The 23,389-nt window shown below is 38.6% G+C and overlaps 1 protein-coding gene across 1 annotated transcript in view; it reads left to right on the top strand.

The window, feature by feature from the left end:
• CDC73 (cell division cycle 73) overlaps positions 1-22,845 on the top strand; it is a 102,502-nt gene extending 79,657 nt beyond the window's left edge. Inside the window, exons 11-17 of the mRNA XM_066192269.1 lie at positions 3,655-3,712; positions 6,684-6,719; positions 7,123-7,210; positions 15,273-15,434; positions 17,225-17,325; positions 20,427-20,568; positions 21,405-22,845. Of these exons, the coding sequence (XP_066048366.1) occupies positions 3,655-3,712; positions 6,684-6,719; positions 7,123-7,210; positions 15,273-15,434; positions 17,225-17,325; positions 20,427-20,568; positions 21,405-21,441 (624 nt within the window). The 3' untranslated portion in view covers positions 21,442-22,845. The remainder of the gene's footprint in view (positions 1-3,654; positions 3,713-6,683; positions 6,720-7,122; positions 7,211-15,272; positions 15,435-17,224; positions 17,326-20,426; positions 20,569-21,404) is intronic.
• Positions 22,846-23,389: the final 544 nt, after the last annotated feature.

Below are 23,389 nucleotides of genomic sequence, written 5' to 3' on the forward strand. Positions count from 1 at the left end.
TCTTCACTCATGCATTGGTTTGTGAACCCAGTATTTTTAGGTGTTTAGGTATGACAATGCTCAATAGCAGAAGGAATACACTGAACACAAAAACATTGCTGACAGAGATAATTTAAATGTCTAAAATGACAGGGAATACAAGCACTAAAGTGAGTCCCACAGAGAAGCAGATCCAGCGCTGTAGGGAAATGAGGCAGTGAGGCTCAGGGGAGTATGGACCTGATTACGTTCTCTGTCAGGTTGTTGCTTCTGAATGGTTAAAATGTAAATCATAAGTAAACTCTCTCTCTGTATAACCTTCTATGGTAAATTAGCAGAAGTAAACCAAGTAATATGTTTTTGATTAAAAAAAAATGTTAAGTGGTTGTCTCAAAGATTTGTATTTTTCAAATTACATGGTTTTGTTACTAGATTAGTTTCAACTTATGAATATTCATAATATACTCCTTAACAGTGTCAAACAGCTTATGCATGAGAATTAGGTACGTCATTTTCTAGCAAAACTGTCTAAGCATTCAAAAATTTTGAGGAAATGAATGTTCTTTAAATAGCTGAACAGTGATTTCTGCTGCTTGTGATGCTTAGGGTACGGCTGCACAAACAAAAGCTCCCTTGACTGGAGTTTGAATTTGCAGCATGCTGGTTATTTCACAGTAACTTTCAGATTGAAAATTTCACATGAGAAGATTTGAAATACCTTCCTGTGTGCTCAGTGAGAAATAACTCTGGTCTTTAGAGGGAATGAGAGTGTGCAAACAAGGAGTTGCCTCTGGGTAGCTGAGAGGCCACACGTCACCAGCAGCACCTCTGTGGTATAGTTGGATGAAGCGGCTACAGAGGTTATTCTGTCAGATGAATACTCTGTGGTTATACCTGCCTTAAGAACAGAGCTTGGCTTAAATCAGTGTGTTGTCATAGGAAAAGCTTATATCTCTATCTGAATGCTTTTGAAGAGCATTAATTTTAAATCCAAACTTAGCAGGACAAAGGAAGATATTAACAAAATTATCCTGATAGTGACTTCCTTACTGACACCACATTTTCCTCTCCACTTGCCGGTCTTGTCAGCCATCACAGCTCTGTACTTGTGTTCTTTTCCTCACCCTAGTAGTAATACATTTCTCTTTACAAATCTTCTGAGAACTGTGGGAGTGAAATATTGATCAGAGTTTCTTTTGCTACAGTGGCTGCAGCTTTTACAAAATAGGAGGCAGCGGTTAGATCACTGAAAATTGTAAAAAGAGAAGGGGTGTAAATCACCTCCAAAGGATTGATGGTACACCTTCAATCAGGTGACAGCTGAGCTTTGAGGATACCTCAATATCAGGAGCTGTGAGCTGAGGGAGGTTCATTCCTGAGATTATCATAGTCTAAGGTACTAATTTATACAACTAAAAGCTGTGACCTCCATAATTTATTGATTTGCAGAATTTGGTCTTACGAATAGAATGGTCATGAGCACGGAAGTGGTATTTACTCATTTGAATGAATTTATATCCTACTATTAATCAGATATTTTAATGTGATTTTTTTCCTGTACTTTGTTGTTGGTTTGGGCAGGGGGTGTATGTTTTGTTCCTTTCAGTTGCCATGTTCTCAAAGCCTTTCTTTTTTGTTTTAGGCCCCTGCACCAAGTTTCCCATAAACTGCTGTAGAGCAGGCAGTTCAGAGGAGAGTGTGGAGAACTCCCAAACACATAATTTGCCAGTTACTTCATTAGGCTCAAGGCACTGGGGTGGCTTTGGTTCTTATTTGGTTCGAATTCTTCCCGGGTTTCTCTGCAGCAGCTGCTGGGTGCCTCTCTTCACTGCAGGGTGTGTTTGAGACAGTGGCAGAGGAGGCAGCAATGCTGCACTGCTGATTCTGTAGGGGTGGAAGGAGGAAAGAAGGTGTGGGACAGCACACAGTGGTGATTATGCATCTGAACTGGATTTAGAAACTTGAAACTTGGCATTGCAGGAGTTGATGTTTCTTTAGCTCCATCATTTTCTTTACATTTCATCAAGTACTGTGAATTTAAGGAAGTGTCATGAGGAATTCTTGGTTTCTTCAAAATGAGTAACTAGTGCAGCACAGAATCGTTCTTTTGACACAGAACATGGTATCTTTCTACAGAAAGAGGTGCAAAATGTTTTATTTTTGCTTTCTTGGAAAGTGGAAGTAAAAAGAAAGATGCTGTATCTCAGTTCCAAGGCTTGTCTCAAAGGTAGTCAGCCTTTCCTGCTGCTCTTCCTCTAGAGTGTGGTGGTATTTTCATTTTTATGATTTTCTGAGTAATTATTGTGAAAGGACATTGTCAAAAATACCTTTGCTGCTATAAAAGTATGTCTTAAAATAACAGGTACTGACTCAACTGCCCTACATAAATGTTGGTATTTTAATAATCAGAAAAGAGTACAGCAAAATTTGGGATACCCATTACTTGCAGTGCAGGGTTAAATCCTTATGCTAAAGATTAATGGGAGGTTGCTGCCTGTAAAAGTTACAGAAGCTGCTCACTGCACCAAATGTCAGCTCCAGCTTATTGTAACTATTCATCAGTGGCTTCACTAATGCTCAGGGAAGAGAGGCTTTGGGTAAATTTGTGTTTTCTATGGGCTTGTGTAGAAGCGTCTATTTGTACTTCAGAGATCTTGAGATAAAGAGTTCTAACTTTCATGACAGAAACCTAAAAGCAGTTCCCCTAAGCGTTATTTAAATCATGGAACATGAACCTTCTCATTAGCTTTCTTTTATTTTGCATTACAGAACACACTGTTATTTATGCATGGACTCAGAAGTCTGATAATGCAGTATTGGAGTCCTTTCCAACAGGTTTTCCTCTGAGTGGGATCTCTCACCTTTCTCAATGTCTCATGCTTGTAGGATATCTCACATAGTGTTTAAGTAATTTTCAGATAAAATGCATGTTTTAAAAAGGTTTTTTCCTGTCAGCTCTGCAAATAGAAGTGGCTGGAATATACTGCAGCTTTTTACCATGTTGGTGCTATGTGTTCTGTTCAGTGAGGTTTCACAGCAGTAACTGAGAGCAGAATTTGTTCTTACAGGAATTGTGTTGCTTTGGAAGCAGATGTGTGACCTCACTGTTTTCTTTGGTGCTGTGTTGACTCTGGGGAGTTAACAAGAATAAACAGTAGTGCAGGCCTTTTGTGTGTTACATTAAGGTAATTGGATAAGGCATGAGCAGAACTAATTATCATGAGAGTGCTATTTCTGGGCACTGAAACTCCTCAAGTCAGGAATGCATTGCAATTTCTTGGTCCTGGTTTTCCATCCAAAGCATAAGCAGATCGTCTTTGGAAATTTCTACAGCCAGTTGTTTCCATTTACATTACTAACCCTTGATGAAAGTGATAGTAGGTAAAATGAAACAATACTATAAATAGGAAAGGTTTCTTTGAATGTATATTAAAAAAAAGTTTATGATTGGTTAAAATGTAAGATTGTAGAAGTTTGAGATTATCTGTCTTCCCTAAACCTCAAGCAGCATCTTTAAAGAGTTTGGAGTATTTTCTCTATTTTCTTCCAACTTTTTAATGGAAACATACTGCTCTCATCATCATGATGTTTTCTGTACCTCTATGCTCATTTGAAAAACCTGTGTACCTGACATGAAGGTCAGCTGATAATGTTGCCTCTTCTGTCTTTTCAAAGGAAGGTGCATCTGCTCGAAAAACACAAACTCCGGCAGCACAGCCTGTGCCACGACCAGGTAAGGTGGCCCCACTGTCACATGTGCTTCTGTCCCACACAGGCATGAGTTTCAAAGAAATTCTATTTAAAACTGTAGTTAGCTCAAGAATGAAGTATGGGTCATTTATTTTTGGCCTTCAACTGTGCATTTATTGGAAAAAAACTCCCATAGCCTTTTGTTGAATGCTATACCATGGGACTTGGGGTCATTCTCTTCACTCTGTTGCCCAGTTAGCCCATTGAAAGGATGCACTGCTGAAATGAGAAAGTCACAGACTTGCTTGTGGGCTTGGTATGTCACCAACTAAAATTCCACAAAATTCCCACTCAAATGTCTAACAAGAGCTGGTTAATACTTCAAGGATAAACAACTTAAAAAGATTAGCTAATCTCAAAAAGAGATACATTATTACTTCTAGGATCAATATATCAGAAATAAGTAATTCTCTGAATGTGTTATCATTACTTCTTCACACTTCTTAGCACATAAGGTATTTGTAATGGGGCCGAAATCCTCAGCTGGGTTTTTAATTCCCATTTAGTAGACTTTGGCTACCAAGTCCATTTGTCTGTCAGGTTGAATCTCAAGTTTTAATTCAGTGATGGAATGATAAATGTACTTTGTTCAAATAAGAAACCCTTAGGATGAGTTTTTAGAAGCCTGTCAGACCAGTACATGAGAGGGACAGAGTTTGCCAACTGATGTGCAGGTTTGCCCCTGGTTTGCATACTTTGAGAGTTTAGTGGTTTGGTGGAAGAAGGTCTCAAGTGAAAGGTGCTATTTCAGGACAAGATGATGTTCTGAAGGTCCTGGGGATATTCTGGGGGACTTGGAAACAAAGCTACCAGTTAAAATGAATATGCTTTTTCTAGAAGTACTGCTGGAATACTGTATATCCTTGTTGAGACTCTAAATGCTTTCAGTGTGTGTCTCGCTAATTCCTTGAGATTTGTTTGCAGGATTTAATGCTAAGACTAATATCGTAAAGCTGCTTCTTCCCCCAAAATCCATTCTAATATTGAATGTTCTCAGCATGCCTAAATGCTGTTGTGCACAGATTCTTCTGTTTGGTTATTTTGGAACTGGAAAGGTCATACTGCCTGTCATACTTATCTCACTAGCCCTGTTAAGCATCCTAATGCAGATGGAGTTGACAGACAGCACTATGAAAAGGGTAGAAGTGGCAAGAATGGAAATGTGACTGTGCTGTCACAGTCCTTGCTGCTGGCTGTGGCTTCCTGGGCATTTCCTGCCAGCAGTGTGGGGTTTGTATATTATATAGGTGATATTGATACTGCCCCGCTTTAAGGCCAGCCCCATCCATTATCTTGCCTCTGTATTGGTAACTGAAAGGAGAATAAAGAAGACGGGTGTAGTCAGGAGAGGTTTCTCTTTCTGTCTGTTCTAGGGTATTTTTGTATTTTGATATTTGGATATTTAAAGTATTCAGCTGTTCTATTCTTAGCAGTCAGAGCAACTAAAACCTGCTGTTTCCAGGAGGATGCTGTTTTGCACATAGGAATCAATAGTTAAATTAGGCTGAGCTGTTGTGCAGTAGTGATTTGAAGAAAATACTTGAGATGTGCTCTTAAATTATATTTTTTGGCACCATTTTGCATTACCAACTTTTTCTCCTAACCTGTCTTTGTACAGCTCTTAAATTTCTTACAGATGCTTATTCTCCCTCCCCCTCCTTTTTGTTCTGTTGTTTTTTGCCTTAAGCCAGCTGGCTCTGCCCATGATTTCAAGAACATTTTTACTTTCAGGAGATCCCTAGATCCAAAAAAAAAAAAAAAAAAAAAAAAAATCACTGGGTAGGTAAAGTTCATGTAGTTCAATATAGCATTGCCAATTATATCTGTGCATTTGACAGTGTCAGGAAAAGATAATTAAGGATATGGTCTCAATATTTCAACAATGGCAAGTATGTGCTGTGAATATTTATACTGTTCTAGGAAGTTTCTGAAACAGTTGGTCATAAATAAACATGAGCAAGTTGGTGCTAAGCAATTGGAAGTCAATTAATGAAATCTGTCATGCATAGTAGCAGTTGAGGCTAGAGTTAGTCTGCATCAATCTCTCTACTACTCACCATTTTCTGAATTAGGATAAACATGGATGATGATGATGATGATGATGATGATCAAGTGCTACACTTCTCTCCTGAAGTTAGGGCTCCTGAAAACTGAACTATGAAATGTTTATTTGGTCAGTAATAGCACCAAAGTGAAGAAACAAAGATGCTTTTCCAGCTCTTGGACTGCAGTGTGTCCCGTATTGAGGGAGTCACTACTTGAAAGACTGAAGGGGAAACATTTTACTGGAGAGGTGGGGAGCAGTTCTTTGGTTTCTACCAGTCCAACAGTGGTTTTGTGGGTTTCTTTGGTGGTTGAGGGTTATTTTGTTTAGGGGTGAGTTGGTTTTTTGCTTTTTTAGGTTCCTTGGGTGGTTATCCCTTTGAGTGTCAAGCCTGGCTGTTTCTTGCTCCTGAAGACCTCATGTAACTCAAGCTGCAATCCAAAATTAACCTGAGCAAGCCTGAAATTCAGGTTTTGATTGTTGAAAGTTCTGTATATGTTCAGGATAGCTAAATCCCATGGACGTCATGTTCAATAATAACTACAAATGAAAAGTTGAGGTGTAGAGATCAGTTTGTTGTGAAGGTTTTTTTCAAGATTGTTGGGAAATTTTGCCCCTAGTGTCATGTCCTGGCCTTTTTCAGAGGATGGAAGAGGGATGAGCTTCAGTTGAACTTGGAGAGATTGACTCAACTCTCTTAACATCTGCTTCAGGTGGTCAAAAGCTGTTAGTTTTCTGAATACTCAAACCCAAATTATAAATGCCTTCTTCATCTTAGTGTCTTGCATTTGTAAAAATGATCTAATGACTATAGTGTGACTCTTCCCTATTCACTCCTTCAATTAAACAGATGCCTTGCAATGACGTTTGGATTTATGTCCTAGTCATTCTGCTGTTTTTCTTTTCTCAGTTTCTCAAGCAAGACCACCTCCAAACCAGAAAAAAGGTGAGTCAGTTTTTGTTACAGGATCCTTTTCATTTTTGTGTGAATTGTGCCCACTTTTCCTTTTTTCTTTTTTTTCTGACACTACAAGCAAGAGTATAAGTGAGCAGAGGAATATATAGCATGTATTCTGTATAGCATAATTGCATTCTGTTTTTCTAAATATGGGTCCCACACATGTTGAGAGACTCATGATGCAGAGTGAATGAAAGTCTTGGTGAATGAAAATTCTTTAGAAAGGCTTTACTACTATTTTCCTTGACTATTTTTTCATGATTGGAACCTTTTAAGCAAGAGTTTTGTTATGTTCAGTTCCTTTAATGAAAAAAGGGGGAGGGGAGGAAACAACAACCAGAGCACAACAAAAAACCCCCTCCAGGCAAGTCTAACTTTATTATCTCTACAGGATCTCGAACTCCCATAATCATTATTCCAGCAGCCACGACCTCTTTAATAACAATGCTTAATGCGAAGGACCTTCTGCAAGATCTGAAGTAAGTAGATGATTAGAACATACTGTATAACAAATTGTTTTCAGATACAAAGTTATACTAGCACTTAATTAGTAATTAAGCAAGAGGGTTCATTTACTCTCTTGTGACAAGATAGTTTTACAGACCAGAGTATAAAAGAAATTAAGTCCTCTTGACTAGTAGGAAAAAAGCAAAATCCTAATTCAGAGTTTTGGCTCAGTTGTGACCTTGTGGGCAGGTTTAGGGAAACTCTTGCAGTAGCAGTTGGAATGTGTGCAGTGCTTTTCTTTGATGCAACATCTGTGCAGCCTCGTGCAAGTGAACCCTTCCCATGGAAGAAAGCTGAGAGAAGCTGACCAAGGGAGCTCAGAAAAGATTTTGGAAAAGGACCACAGTAAAGGAGAAAGTGACCAGACAGGTTGTATCAGGCTGTATCAGCCAAGCATCCCAGCTGGTTGTGCAAATAAAGATTTTTTTCTGAAGTTCACATATTGTCACTAAGTATTGATGCAAATGCATCCAGGGAAATTTCAGTGAGTTGCTAAAACTTGTTTATTGTATACACATCTGATCCTAAGATTTAATTCATGATGGGTGAATGAATCTTTCTGCTTTTCCAACAGATCATGGTTTTTAGACTTGCCTATCAGTAAATATCAGGTAATTTTTTGGAAACAGTCATTTTCACAGAGAAATACACTGTTGTAGGTTGTCTGCAATGGTATGTCCAAAAAATGGAGGGCTCATCTTTTTGTCACCTCCAGCACTCATTTTTTGTCATACTGTTACACTTTTCGTCCAAACCAGGCTGTTGTGGCGGTACAGCTTCTGCTGGAGTTACCCTAGAATTGTTTAAAACTCTGCTCTGAGATACCAGGTGCCTTCTCATCCACAGCTCGTTCCAGTTCCTATCTTACTGCCACAGCCCATCAAAGATCCAGTGAGTGTATGGACTGTTGGTGTCTCTTCTGAAATACTTTGGGAGCAGGCTGGCTTTTAACATTACAGTTTAATGTGCAAGCCATCACAGCACTGATCTAATTGGGTTGACAGAGGCTGTTGTTTGTTTATGTGGGTTTTTATATTTAAAAAAAGACTCACAACAAGCCCTGGTTTTTACAGCTGTGTAATTTGTGACTTCCTGGCACAGGTGTACCCAGGAAGGAATGAAGCACCTGTGCAGCAGGTTGACCGCTGGCCAAACGCCGGTGCACTCACAAAAATCATCTACTCATCTTCCGCTGCTATAATTGGAGCAGAGGAGGGGAAAATAACCAGTTAAACTAAAGCTCATGGGTTGAGATAAGGCTTAGGAGAAAATGCTTTAGGGGCAGAACAGGCTCAAAATTTTAAAACTGTAAAGAAAACTTTATTAACGGAATTAAAAGGAGAATGGTAAGAACTACAATAAACCTTTAGAACACCTTTCATCCCCCCCAGCCTCTTTCTATTTTCCACTGACAATGTAAAGAAACAAAACCTGGGATTTTGAGTCAGTTTACCACTTCTGATAGTAAATCTTTCTTCAGTTTGCTTTGGGAGAGGAGTCTCTCCTGCCATGCCACAGGAAAGAGTTTCTTGTGGTTTTAATTTTCACAAACAGCAGCCTGCCTGGAAATCTGTGATTATGAGGTCCCTCCCATGTTTTGGCAGTCTTCTCACAACTGCCCCCTGGGTCGTTGGCTTATGGGGTGCAATTTTTTAAGGAAGAGCTGTTCTAGTATAGAAGCAAAGGTTCTCTTCTTCTGTCTCTGGATGCAAAGGTTCTCTCTCTCTGTTCAAGTCAGATCACAGCTTCTTTCAACATCTCTATTCTCCAGTTCTCTTCTGAGCTGTGGATGAGTGCTGCATCCCCCCATGCTCTGTATGAATTACAGGGAAGTAGTCTGGTGTATTATATTCTCACCTTGGCTTCCAAAGGTTTTCAGCTCCAAAATCAGAGTATCTCCCCTCCTTTCTTCTGGGCTTTGGCCCCTCCTTCTTCACTAACCTTGGTGTTGTGCTGTTGTTTTCTTCACGTACCTTCACCTTTCCTTTTCTCTGACTCAGGAGAAGATTGGCATCCACAGTTTTGTTTGTTCGCAGATGGAGTTTTTCAGCACTGAAAAGTTTAATCTCGTCTCGGTGGGACCTTCTCTCTTCTGTAGAAGGCAAGAAGTAAGAGAGAGCTTTCCACGTTTTTTTCATTTTCAAATATGATTCACAGAAGTCTGTCCAGCTTCTCTAATTGGCTTAGCAGTGTATCCATTCTCAGAGCCAGCTCGCCATTGGTTCTGTCAGCTACCAGGGAAGCTGTGATGTTTGTCACTGGGAAAGTCACTTCCATGTCTGATCCTTTTTCCTCCTCACCAAAAATTCAATTAAGGCAAACCCAGGACACTTGGTCTGTCATGTCTAAGTGCCTCTGTGTCAGGAGTCAGAGTTTTCAGCTGTTCTCAGCTGCAGTGGGGCAGAGTCACAGTCATCGGTCAAGGCCTGTCCCAAGAGGATGCTTGTATTAGAGTGCAATGAACATTATCCAGAACAAACTAAAAGGAAGCTTAAGGGTTCAAAGGATGACACTGTATAGTTAGCCTACATGAAAGAGAAAGGGGAGAAGCAAGGTATGTTAATGAATCAGAAGTGCAGTAGCAGAATTCAGAAGAGTAAAATATTAATTTAGCCGTGACAGGTCTAGCACTCTTCTGGAAAATATGGCACCTGGCCTGTATTTGTTTGCATTCAGATTTATGGAAGTACTTTGTGCAGGAATGGCTTCAGGGTTTGTTTTTACTGTTAAGGTATGCAGACTGTAGAACTAGCCTTGATGTAGAGTGTGATTGATAGATATGTGATGGTTTTCCACAGAAAGAAGACTTAGCTAATTTCTGCCTCATAAGTCAGCACCTTCTTTAACTCATTCCCCATTTGCAGCTAAATTTGACAGACGAGCAGAGATTTCAGAGACTCCTTTCATTGCCACCACTTTTGGGATAAAGAAATATTGTCCAGGTAGAAAAGACACACCTGAATTAATCTTCCCTCCCTTTCCCTTGCTGAAGAAGATGCTGGGAATTTGTCTTTCAGGATACTTTTTGTCTACAATCCTGGATATTTTTTTATTATTCTTTTAATTTTTTAAAAAAATTTATTTATTTATTTATTTTGGTAAGGAACTGGACTGCAATGTGTTGTCATTTTGGATGAGAAAAATTATTTGTGGTATCATTGCCAGATATTTTAGGTTGGTGGTTGAAAAATAAACAGGAGATTCTTCATGTAGTTCCGTGGTAGGACTTGAATTGCCAAGAACCAAGAGAAACCTATTAATTATACCAAGATTTTAAAGCCTTTTCATTGCTCTGTAATATATTAGCTTTTCATACCAAATTTGGCTGACATTTGTATGACACTTAGCATCTTACTTCATCACTTATGTTAGGCTCTCTTTTAAGGTAGAGAATATGGAAAGCAGGAAAACTGTCATGTGTAGAAGGAAATACATATGACAAACCCAAAGCATGGCACTGGCTTAAGATTTTATTTTTAAGAGATCTAATTTTTCTATTCAACATATTTTTTGCAACTCTAGATTTTGAAGGGAGACATTTCTGTATTGTATATTGTAATTGTATATTGAAATACAATTCTGTGTGTAGTGCAATTCTGATTGTAATATATACAATTCACTTGCTAGATAATATGCAAATATTCTTGCTAAGTTTTTTTGAAAGGTTACTTTTCTAAGGAGCCAAGTACAACATAAAGTGAAGAATTTCTAAAATAGTAAAAAGATAAAATTTAATTTAAAATCAGAGCTGCAATACATTGTGGTATGTTGTGACGCTTCTGTAAAATATTTCATATAATACATTTTATTTTTACTCACTATCTGAATGCAACACTGGGTATCACAATTACTATGTGAAATTGTGACTCAGTATTTGAGAATACCTGAACTCAGGCTTTTCAGAGGCAAGGCTTCTGCTTTACGTGGAACCAAAGCAAAGCAGGAATTCTGTCAGGCAGATGAGAATGATTAAATGGTGATTATGTATTTTTATTATGATGATGCTCTTGCTTGTGATACATTTAACCATATGTGGCCTGGCAGCTCACTGGAGATTTCTCCAGCTTTGATACCAAGTGAAGTATCTGGGATGGATTCAGGCATGATGTAGTATAAAAAAGCTTTGTTCTCTTGCAAAAAATAGGTGTCTAAAGCTTTTGATACTGTAATTTAACAGAAATACTGAGAAGGTGGTAAAAATAAGTTTCCAGTTCTGAACACAATCAAATGTGTATTGTGATGATCTCAGTTGCTGCTAAGTTGCCTTATTCTCCTTTCATGCATTTTTCAGTGTGCCTGAGCTGGAGGCCAGAACGTGCTGATGTAACCTCAGTGAGAGGGTTTTAAAGGCTCTGCTGCCAGTGGATGTGAGTTCAGAGCCCAGGCAGGAGTAGCTCAGGCAGCTCAGTGGATGGTGTCTTACCAATTACCTCCCACAGTCTGATGGTGTTCAATTGCTTGCCTCTTACTTTCGGGAAAGGACCTGCTGCTTTTGCAAAGTGAGAGTGCACCATTTTTCATGCGGAGAATGATTCTGACAATTAACAGCAAGGGCTAATAATTTCCTGCCCCTACTAGAGGTAAAAAAGTGCAATCTAAGTAGATCTGGATTTTTTTTTTTTTTAATTAGGAATAGTAATCTGAAGAAGCATCAAGAAACTGTGAGCTCCTGCACACTCAGGTTTCAGAACCCAATTCTGGTGTATAAAAAGCTGCCAAGTACAAACGTGTAGTTAAGCCACTGGCTGTAGTGACTTATATATAGAAATATTATAAATATATGGGAATATTATAAATAATCTCCAAAACAAGATGGGATTGTTTGTTTAACACTCAGTTTTCTTACACTCGTGTTTTATGTCTGGGTAGTGATGACACAGGCCATATATATTTATAATCACACAGTAATTTCTATTGATTCTTGGTTCTTTAGCACATGACTTTTACTGTGCCTACTGAGTCAATGATTCCCGGAAATGCAGGCATATATTCCATAAGCTTTCTGTAAGCTGTCCTTTATTCCTGTCCTCTGTGTGTTTATCTGTTTGTAAGTGCTTGCTTCAATGCTTGCTTTGTGACACTTGTCTTCTCTGCTGTGCCATTTGAATCTGCTCATTGATAGTTTTTCCTTAACAAGAAATCTTTGTGTTGTGTCCTAGAGAATTGCACTCAGAAACTCAGATTTTTTCCAGGAAATAAAACTGAAGCCATTGTGTAGCAGGGACATAACTGAGGCACAAGTGAATGGTGCCTCAATGGCTGTAACACAGTTTCTAGCTGAAATGGGCAGAAACTGCCAAAAACTAGTGTTGAAATGAATTCTTAAAAACCCTGAAACATTTAAAGCAGAGAGTGGGGGAAGTCTCAGAGTGGTGAAGTTGTTACCCTGTAGCACAGCAGTATTGCTCTGCTCTCATTTGTCAGGGCTGCTTTGCTTTCCTGTTTCCATTTAAAATGTGTTTGCTTCCTCACATTTACAAATTAAATGTAAAATGTGACCTTTTAGATCCCTGTTCAGATGAATACTTGATTATCACCGTAATGTGTGTAGGGCTGTTTGGTTTTTATTTACATATTTTGTAAGAGTTTGTTCTCGTTTAGTGTAGGGAACAGAGAATAACAAAATTCTTCTAAGCTGCCAACCATTTTGGGTGACCCTGGCTTTGCCTATAAACCCTGCCAGTTGGATATGGATAAAAGGTGTTTGAGGGCTTGTTTCTCTAAAAATTTTTTTTAATTTATCTTCGTTCTTTATAGCCCAGATTCCTTAAATTCTAATGGTTGATGAGAGACTCAGTAGTAGTTCTCTTAGAAGCTGAAGGACCACCAAGCAAATCCTTATTTTAGGTTACAGGGTTTCCTATCAGTTATTATTGGCAAAGCAAAGCCTGGGACATAGGACAGGCCATTAGGAGTGCTCATGATAAAGGTGTGCCTCACTTTAAAGTTTTTAAATTAGCAAATTGATGAGAAATACTTAAATTCTAGTGTCACACTGGGTGGCTTTTTCCATTGCAGAACTCAGTTGAATGCTTCTGTGTAGCATGCAATTGTATGTGTCAGTCTGTTGTGATGGATAAAACGTATGTAAATATTAACTGTTTGCTAATTACTTCAATTATTAGGGAAATGATTATCTTAACTTCTAAAAAAATATTTTCTAGGTGGCCAATGTGTACATTTCTTTGTGCCCTGTACAGCTTTTTTGTCTGTATTTCCTTTAGAATGGTGGTGTTTCACGCGTACTAGACAGACAAGCATAATTTAATTTATAGCTCCTCATTTAACACCTGTGATGCTTTTTCTGTATTTGCAGTGCTAGTCAGCTTTAATGCATCGTTCTTAGTTATTTGCAGGTGTTGGGCTTTTTTTAATTTCCCAGTGCAGTTATATCAATTGAATGCATTTGGACACACGTTTCAGAAATTACTTGAGACTTTCTCTTTCTGAAACACTGTTAAATCATGAGGAGTATGAGGGGACATCATCTGTTAATTTACATTGGGAAAGTAAAACAATTTTGCTTGGAGGTTTGTGGACAGTTTTCACCTGCTGCCTTAAAACATGTTTTATTGTTTTTGGTTTTTTTTTTTTTCCTCCCCAAATACCATTTTCTCATTGGATATGTAGTGAAAACTAATGTATTCAAGTTGACTGAATAATGAACTTTTCTTCATATTCAAACTTGCATTTTTTTTTCCTCTTTATCCAACAATAGGAAGTGCGGTCTGCCTGTTAAAGCACATTCAGATTTGGTTTTTCGTATTCAAAGAGAAATAAATTGAAGAGAACAAATAGAAATGCTGCAAACAACTTACCCAAAAAATGTAGTAAATTGCTCAAACGCACCATATGCACTGTAATGAAGAGAAATGTTACCAACTATGTACTGTACTTTTAAAATGTATCACAAATCCTCCTGCTAACAACTGCAGATAAGGGAAACAGAATTTTATTTTTATCAGAAGCTTTGGCAATGAAATGTCAGCAGCAGACAGGCTGTAGTGCAGCTGGGTGTTTCTGAATAGAATATTAGGAGAACACAGGCCTAAACTCTGTTCTTGTGCTGGCCTGGAAGATGCTGCTGGTCACATCATCTTCCCTTTCCATGACACACTTCTAGTTCTGTGAAAGGCATGACTCTGTTGCCTTTCTTTTATCTGTCTCAAAATCCCCTGAGATTTCTCGGTAAAAAGGCCCGCACTACTCTCACATTTATGATGCCAATTTTGAGACCTGTTCTGGGTATTTTATTATCACCGTAAAGAAGAGGGCCTTGAAATGCAATTGTGTTTGTTTTTTAAGGTGAGGGGGCTGAAAGATTAAGGATCTGTAATTAATTGGAGGGAGGAAAGCTGTGTCACATCTTAGCATTTATCTTGTCATATGGAGGTTATATATGACATGAGGGCCATTTTCTGGATTTTACAAGCACTTACTCCATGACAGAATCTATTTAAGGAAAAAACCCCAAAAAACTGTAGTGTCATGTATCATAGTAACCGGATGAATAATTGGTAATGTAAAATCGCCATCCTCCAAAAAAATAAAACCTAACTCATACCTGTTTTTGACCAAAAATCCCAGCTTTCTTGAGAAAATTCTAATTGGTAATGATTCTAATGGCTCCAAGAGCTCTTAAAATTTGCTCCTGGAAGCAATTGTTTTAATGCCCAGGTTACCCTTGGTCACTAAAAACAAGAGTTGTGGTCACTTTGCAGGTTGTGGTCTGGCTCCTCATCTGGCAGATGTGTTGTGTAAGGCCCCAAATGTCTAAGAATGGCTCAGGCTGTATTTTTGAGCCACAGAGGACCTTTTAGTGTGACTGTTTTTATCCTCAGGGCTTCTGAAATGTTATCCTTACATTTTTTTTGGTGTTCTGAATGAGTAGTGATGGAGACTTGGCATCGTGAGAATGAGGTGGCTTCAGTGGCTGCTGTCAATAACGCCAAGTTCTGATAAAGCTGTTACTTTTCCTGCTGATTCCATCCAGTAAATTGCCCTTGTCTACTGAGGGGTTTGCTATTCCCTAAGGTTTGTACCATCAGATGAGAAGAAGAAGCAGGGCTGTCAACGAGAGAATGAGACTCTAATACAGAGGAGGAAGGACCAGATGCAGCCGGGGGGAACCACAGTCAGCGTCACTGTCCCTTACCGAGTCGTCGACCAACCTCTGAAACTCATGCCACAGGACTGGTAAGAACATTTCGCCTTTACACAGTTTCTTACCCAGGGCAATGCAGAATTTGGAGGGGAGCAATAATCTACTGAAATCTACTGAAAAGTGAAGATACAAGTCTAGGGATAGATTTGTATTAACTGTATAGGAGTCCTCAGCTGAAAATAATATGAAACTAAATTAATCCAGAAGATCTTTAAAACTTGCAACACTTTATATTTTAACAGTGTGAGCAGTGCAGTTAATATTATTGGGTTTGCCAGAGGTGTTCCCGAAATTCCAATAGAAATGTTCATATTATTGTTCTGGGTTGTGGTAGTGTAATGTGCAGGTCACTGAACCGTGAGCTGCGAGAAAGCCCCTCCTGTCCTGTCTGCTTTCTGAGGGAGAGCCTGTTGGGAAGATATGTTTGCAGGTCATCAGCATCTGACACTCCAAATTTTTTAGTAGTTGAAAGAAAGAAAATACATCAGACAGTAAAGACTGAATTGTGATTCCAGTATTGTAACTACTGGAATTTTACTTCTGAAGGAAGAGCCCTAGTTGCAGTAAGAGAATCACAGGTAGTTTTTACTTTCATGAGAAGGTGGAAGTAGATTATTTGGTCTGTAGCCCATTCTTCAGTGCTATTAAAAATAGCTCTCTTTGAACAGGAAAACTCCGGAGAAGTTTTTTTTATTATTGTTTGACACCTTTTTTGTTATTTGATGGTGTGCATTATGCAGCATTTTTACTTCTGCCTCACAAGTGAGAAGATCAGGGACGTGGACAATGACATATTGTGGTTTTGTAATTTCCAAATTAGATTTTAATGGAGAGGAATACTTTGAAAAGGTTCTGTTCCTAAATCAGTTATTCTTTGTATTTAGAACTTGAGCTAATCACAAATCAGTGGATTTAAATTCTGGATATTAAGCAGGACTTAAACTGTTTAATGATCAAACCATTAAGAACCATCTAAACTACTTTCTAAAGTATTTCTGACCAAAGACATGAAATGGTGTGTGCTTTTTTATCTTTGTTTTACCCAAGGAAGCCATTATAAAACCTGCAAAAAAAAAAAAAAAACCAATCGAAAACCCAGACCACAAAACTTCACCTTGATTATTATTTTTCATTTGGATTTTAGTTGATTTAATGATAAATTAAATTTGGGGATTAGATTAGAGTGTTAATTATTTGGTGTGGTAGGTAGGAACCATGGTTGGATGATGTAAATGTTGAAGAGAAAGATAGACCATTTGTGGGGAGGTCATTTATTCTCAAAGGTGAGATTTTTAAAATTTTACCAAGGCAAAATCTTAATCACAAATTTATTTTCTTAGACCACAGGTAATGGTTGTGTACTCTTAAAATACCTGAAATACCTGACATTTCACTTTGCAGAAATTTAGCAGCTGTTGCTTCTCATTAATTTTCAGCCTGGAAGTCAGCAGTGTTGAGAATAAAGGCTTTTAAATTTGCACATCTCAGTTTCAAGGGCCGTTTGCAGATTATTTCCGAATATGATGGAGCACTTTTCAAAAGCAAAGTAATGATGACCACGAATAAACACTGACTTCTAAAAATTGTAGCCTGAGAAACTGAGCTGCCTTCTGCAAGGGGACAGGGCTGAAAGCCCAGAGGAATCACGGCAATGGGTTTTTTTCTTTACAAGAGGAAAAGCAGTTGTGCTGGAGGTGTGGTTGTTAAATGTGCTATCCTGCTGTATAGAAGAAGCGGCTGCCTAAGGCACACTGCCTGTTTGGGACAGCAGGTACTGGAATGCTCCAGGCCATGCCCATGTGCCTCCCTCTGTGTGTTCCAGGGACCGCGTGGTGGCCGTGTTTGTCCAGGGGCCCGCCTGGCAGTTCAAGGGCTGGCCTTGGCTCCTGCCCGATGGATCTCCTGTTGATATCTTTGCAAAAAGTAAGGGATTTGTTTTGTTCCTTGGTTTGGGGGTTGTTGTTGTGTTTGGGGTTTCTTGTAGGGTGTTTATGCTGGTAACAGAGCTGCCAAAGTGCTGTTGGGCGCTGGTGGCTGAGCAGACTTTGGGCCTTGGTCTCCTCACGATGGCAAATATTCCCATGCCCTTTGTGGCTGTTCTGCTCAGATCTGTGGAAGCTCATGGAAATCACCTCAGAGCTGTCAGCTGCCAGAGTCACAAATAGCTGGTGTACAAATCTCCTTTCCAATCTTGTAAATGAAGGGTGAGCAGACAATGTGTATTCCAACAATTCATAGATAACAGGTTTACAGGCTGTCTTCACATTCCAGAGCTATTTTGAAGAGAGGATTAATCACCTAGTGTGCCACTAAGAAAGCATCGAAAATGTGATCTGGTGTCTGACAAAAACTTCCAAGTTTTAAAAAGTTTAAGTTTCAAGTGAGCTAGATGTTCGCATTGTGTAGATCTGAACAGGTTTTTTGAGTCCCCACAGCTGTGGTGCTTTGAGGCACTTCTCTGGCACAGTTCACCCGTCTGACAGAGAGGTGGGCCATCATACCTAAGGAATCTGTCAGCTTCTCCTCTCTGTTGCTTCAGTTTGGAGTTGCTTTAGAAAACAGACCTTTTGATGGTGCCCTATGGTTTCCGATTGTTTCAAGAAACACCAAACCAACACATATACACACGCTAAAAAAAAAAAAAAAAGGCAACAGACTCAAACTCAAACCCACCTTAGTTCAGTCACCTGTCATCTTGCAGTCAGTGCGATGAGGAAACAGGTTTGATCAGGTTTTGTGTGTTCCCCTCTTTGGTATGTGGAACTGGAATAGAATCTGGAAAGAGAATGCTGCTTTGGTGAGCAGCAAGGCAAAAACTTGGGTGGGACACAAAGCTAAGGATAGGTCTGTGTACAAGAAAATAGAATGAGTTACTTAAAGGGGGGATCGAGAATGAGCAGGGAAAGAAAGAGCCTGAAAGTCATTGTGAAAGTAAAACTTTGCCACAGGAGAGAGTTTAACAAAAGAGACTAATCAAAGAAGGAAATAGCCCTTCAAAATAAAGATACTGAGAAAATGGCAATTGCGAAAAGCATAGCCAAGAAAAATGCAATGAAATATTGAAGGTCTAGCTAGAAGTTACATGCTGCTTCCTATTAATTTTGTAATTTTTAAATATACACATGTATGGAGGGCCATAGGAATTTGACATTCCTGGTCTTCACATGCCAAAAGATCACAATCACAGCCTGCACAGTTCAGGCTGAAGGTGTACGAATTCTTATGTTTTTCAAGTGAAAGAGGAGTATCTAGTCTTAATTCATACATTGAAATGGATCTTCAGTTTAGAAATGCATTCCATTCCTACAAGGCATGGTATTTTTAAAATATTTTCCTGATAAAGTGTGTTTCTAGAACTTTCCCTAATGACTTTATTCACTCTTCAAATGAAAACAGGTAAATGAAGGGAGCACAGACAGCATCAGTCCAGTTTTATGTATCTATTTTTATCTGAAGCTATTGTTTTGTCATATTTATAGTGTTCAGTCGTCTTCACAAATGTGTTTTCTGGGATTTGCAGCTGCTTATTGTTTCACCTGCAGTTTGCATTTCTTCTTCTGTGTCTCTGGGTCTGTTCTGGTTACCAAGTATTCAAGGCTTGTTACTGTCCTGTTGGAAAAGCAGGTAGCTTACCAGAAAGAACTCCTCAGTAAAATGCGTACTGGGCCAGAGCCTGCCAGACTGGTTTTATTTCATCAATTGCTTTGTCACAGAACATTTCATTAGCTGAGTCTCTAAAACTGTGCTCCTTAGTTTTCCTTCTGCATGGCCTCCTGTTTCATACTCACATACCAAACCAGCCTAATTTCACATTTACAAGTGAATGTTTGTGATGAAGTTTTGAATGCTGTCAGTTTCACAAACAAATAGTTAATTTTGAATACCATTGGAAAGGTGTTCCTCCCAGAGCACATCAGTGAGCTTTAATAGTCATTAGTTTCAGGTTCAGTAGTGCATCCTCTTGTGCTTAGTAACATTTAACTTGAATACAGAGACTCTGTTAGGTGTTAATGGAGTTTTCTGTAAATGCATGGCCTTGGTATATCTTTGTTTTTTCTGAAGTTATATGAGTACATGCAACAATGTGTAGCAGAGATAATGTATATGTATTCTTAATCACAAAGCTTGGAGATTTATCGGTCGGTGATACAAGTCAGATGATCATTTCTTCAGTTTGTCAACAAAATAATGCTAATTTCACATAGCAGCCTTCTAGGAAGTTCCCAGATGGATCTGGAAAAGAGAACTGATTTTGTGGAAGACAAAATTAAGGGTGTGGTATCCGAAGAGGCTACGACAATAGAATTAAAAACAACTAGTTTCCACAAGACTGATGATGTGTTTTACTTTTCCAGTACTGCTAAAATCATCAAATTGGGTTACTAGATAGGAATTGTACAAGGCTTAAATATGTTGGTTTTAATGATCACTGTGTAAATGCTTAGGCTTTACCTAATTCATGTGTGACAATACTTCCCAAGAGAAAAATAGCAGTTAATTATTTTACCATTTTTAACTGAGTACCGGATCAGCAGAAATTGGCAGTCACTAAATTTCTCAGAATGCTTTATGTAGCATGTGGGGGTTGTGCTGGCATTCTACTATCAATCTTCTACAGATTCTTTTAGGAGATAACCAGGCTTCCTACTCAGAGGTCTCAGAAATACCTTTTTTATTATTATTTTTAATTCTTTGACATTTCAGAGATTTTCAGAAAGAACTTCTTTGTTTCTCAAAGAGAATGTTCTTGACTTGGCAGTGTGTTTCTGCTGCTCCCTTGGAATCTGTGCATCTAAAAGTAGGGGCTGCCCTTTCCCTTCACCCTAGAATAGCCTGAGAGCCACTGACCTCTATATTTAACTGTGCCCTTTTGTGAGCAGTTGACTTCTTTGGGTTATGGGCTTGTTAAGTTTACTCTCAGACTTCATTCTGAAAAAGGAAGGGTGGGGTGGGAATTTTCTATGACCAGTAAAGAAACACTAAAGTGTTCCTGTTTATACTAAATACTTTCCTGTTTGCTGTAGTTAAAGCTTTTCATCTCAAATACGATGAAGTGCGCCTGGATCCCAATGTACAGAAATGGGATGTAACAGTGTTAGAACTCAGCTACCACAAAAGACACTTGGACAGGCCAGTATTCCTACGCTTCTGGGAAACTTTGGACAGGTACGTTTCCTGCTGAAAGTCCTTGATATTCATGCTTGTGTGGTTTTGGTGGGAATTAAAAGTCCTGGTAGCCAGGGGAATTGTTTACAACTTAGACATCTGAACAGTGTTTTAGCTTGGAAGTACTGTTTGTTTTGATTTTCCCTGATGATACAGTTAATAAAACGTTGTGGTATATGTTTACAGACTGTAAGTAATAATCTCCAAAGTGTGGATTTAAAGGGAGGGTAGTTACCATGAATTATTGATTAATCCCATGATTCCCCACCTTCTGACTCTGATTCTCTGGGTCAGAACCCTCCTGAAGGTGAAGTTCACTGCAATACTTTGTTCATGTTGAACATGGAAGAAACTTTGTTGTCATGAAGCAGTTGATGAAATATTGAGGGAGGGGAGAAGCCCATGCATTTCATGAATGTTTAACTTGTTCATGTTCATTCACAGCAAACTGCTTAAATGATTGAGTGAAAAAGAACAATCCTGTGGGAATTGTAAAAATAATACAATCATCAAACTTTCCATGGCTTTCTATTGAAAAGTGTCAGATGAACAATGTATGTGAACTCCCAGAATGAACTAGTTGTCTTTACAACAGTCGTTCAGTGTTAGAGGTCATGCAATGCCTTGGAAAACATGAGTTTTCTTTGAGGCAAGGCAGTAGCCAGCTGTTACTTAGTGAGGCAAATCCTATGCATAACACATTGCATCTCTTTGGCAACTTTCTAATTCCCTAAGAATTCTCTTTTAACAATGCCAGTGTATTTTATTCCTGCGAGTAAAATTCCTATAAATGCCACAAGGGTTGTAACGCTGTCTTCTGTTATTTTTTTTTGCAGGTATATGGTAAAGCACAAATCTCACTTGAGATTCTGAATCCTTCAGCTGCCATTTGTTTCCTGAAGTATGGATTGAAAAAAATGGAAGGGGCTCCAGTTTGGAGACCAGAGTTCGCACTATATATGTCAAGAACTTTACAAGTGAGCAAGGGTCACAGTTTAAACTTTTTATAAAACCTTACTTGGATGATTCACGCTATGGCAGGTTGATACCTGTTGTTATTCAGAAGCAAAGGGGTTTTGCTTAAAACTATTTTTTTAATGTTGTTAGCCTTCTAGTCTGCAATCCAAATTGTATATTTTGATAGCAGCAGTTTCTTCTCTGTTTTGTTAAATTAGCCACATTTTTAAATAATGTGTTTTGTTCCTGAGTAGATGATAGCTGGATCTCCACGGCAGGTTCCCCATGTGTGTGTGCGTGTGTGCGTGTGCGCACGGATGTGTGTAAATAAATGTGTGGGTGTGTCTATAGATATAGTGTACAAAAAAGTTATAGACACACTGATGCACACATAGATGTTCCCAGGCTTTCTAAACCACTTAGCTTCTGAGCTTAGTTTGGGGTTTCTTTGCTTAATGTTTCACTTACTGAAAATATTTTGTTGTGAATGATACTACATTTTAGTCAATAGGACTTGCAAACTGAGCAAAGTGAAAGTTGTTTTCCATAAATCAAAATGTCAACCTGTATATGTATATTCTGTCAGTCTTTGTTCGAAAAGGGAAGATCAAAAATCTATTAACACATTTTTTGGATTTGTAATGTCCCAGTTTCCTAAATCTTTAAACTTTATTACAGGTGTACATTCAAGTCACGTTAACTTTAAATTGCCATTCTCCACACGTCTCTTTCTTTAAACTGAAAGTATGCATGTGTACATTCCCATCTAGCAAATATCTTTGCATATGAGTCTAAATGTTACCTAGATTAAATGATGAATAGAGGGAGGAGAAAGTTGGAATTTTTTTTTCCTGGAACAGCCACCACAAGGAATGAATAATTTTAACTTTGCATTTATACCTCTAATACTATTTTCTCGTGACAAAAGTAGCCCAGACTGTCTACAGGAGTTGTAATTTTCTGAGCTGAGTGGCTAATATGGCCTCCTAAGAGTCCTGCATTGGAAGGGAAAATCAGCCTTCTCCAATTACCAAAGAACAGATTTGCTTCATCTACAGTGTGAGGCCAGAGGATCCTGGTATTTGTACCAATTTACAGCATCTCTGTATCTATGGAATAACATTAAGTTGATGTTGCATACCAGTGAATGTAGAGAATGATCAAATACTGTAACACCTGCATGATTTTTTTTTTTTCTGGGATAGAAAAATACATGTTTATATTCCTGTTCTTGAAATTCCAAACCATGTTTTTTAAATATACTTTACATTTAAGGTTTGACAAAAATAAAATGTTCTACCTATTCTGTTTTGGTTTTTTATTTGATGTTAACTTCATTTCTAATAAAACCCAAAGTCACATATCCATAAGAGGTTCTTAAAAGTATGCCTTAAGTTTATGAGGACTGTGACATCTGACTTTTAGTTGTATGTTTGCATCCCTGCTGTATTGAGACTGTGTTTTCAAATGGTCTTAATTGGAAATGTAAAACTTTCAAATGGTCTTAAGGAAATGTAAAAAGTCAAACCACCAAAACAACCCCCCGTGAATCCCACGATGAGGAGCAGCTGAGCCCGGATTTTGGAATGGATTCAGCGTGGTGACTGGGAAGAGTGGGCACTGCAGGACTCCTGGGCTGTCTCCTGTTTGTGTGGGCAGTACCCCATTACTGTGTTTTCCCTGTACTTAAGCTTATTAGAAATGTGTCCATGTCATCCTAGAGCTGGCTAAAACATTGAGTACTTGGTTTTAACCTGTACTGTACAGAGCAAAGCTGTAATGGCTTCTTCCAGCACAGCAGCTGCTACACGAGCAAGTGGTTCAATTTACAGTTCAGTTCTGCTTTAAGCAGTGAGATATTGTG

This window comes from Chamaea fasciata, unplaced genomic scaffold, assembly GCF_029207755.1.
Source record: "Chamaea fasciata isolate MVZ Bird 193981 ecotype frontalis unplaced genomic scaffold, bChaFas1.0.hap1 SCAF_10, whole genome shotgun sequence".
Lineage (NCBI taxonomy): Eukaryota > Metazoa > Chordata > Aves > Passeriformes > Sylviidae > Chamaea > Chamaea fasciata.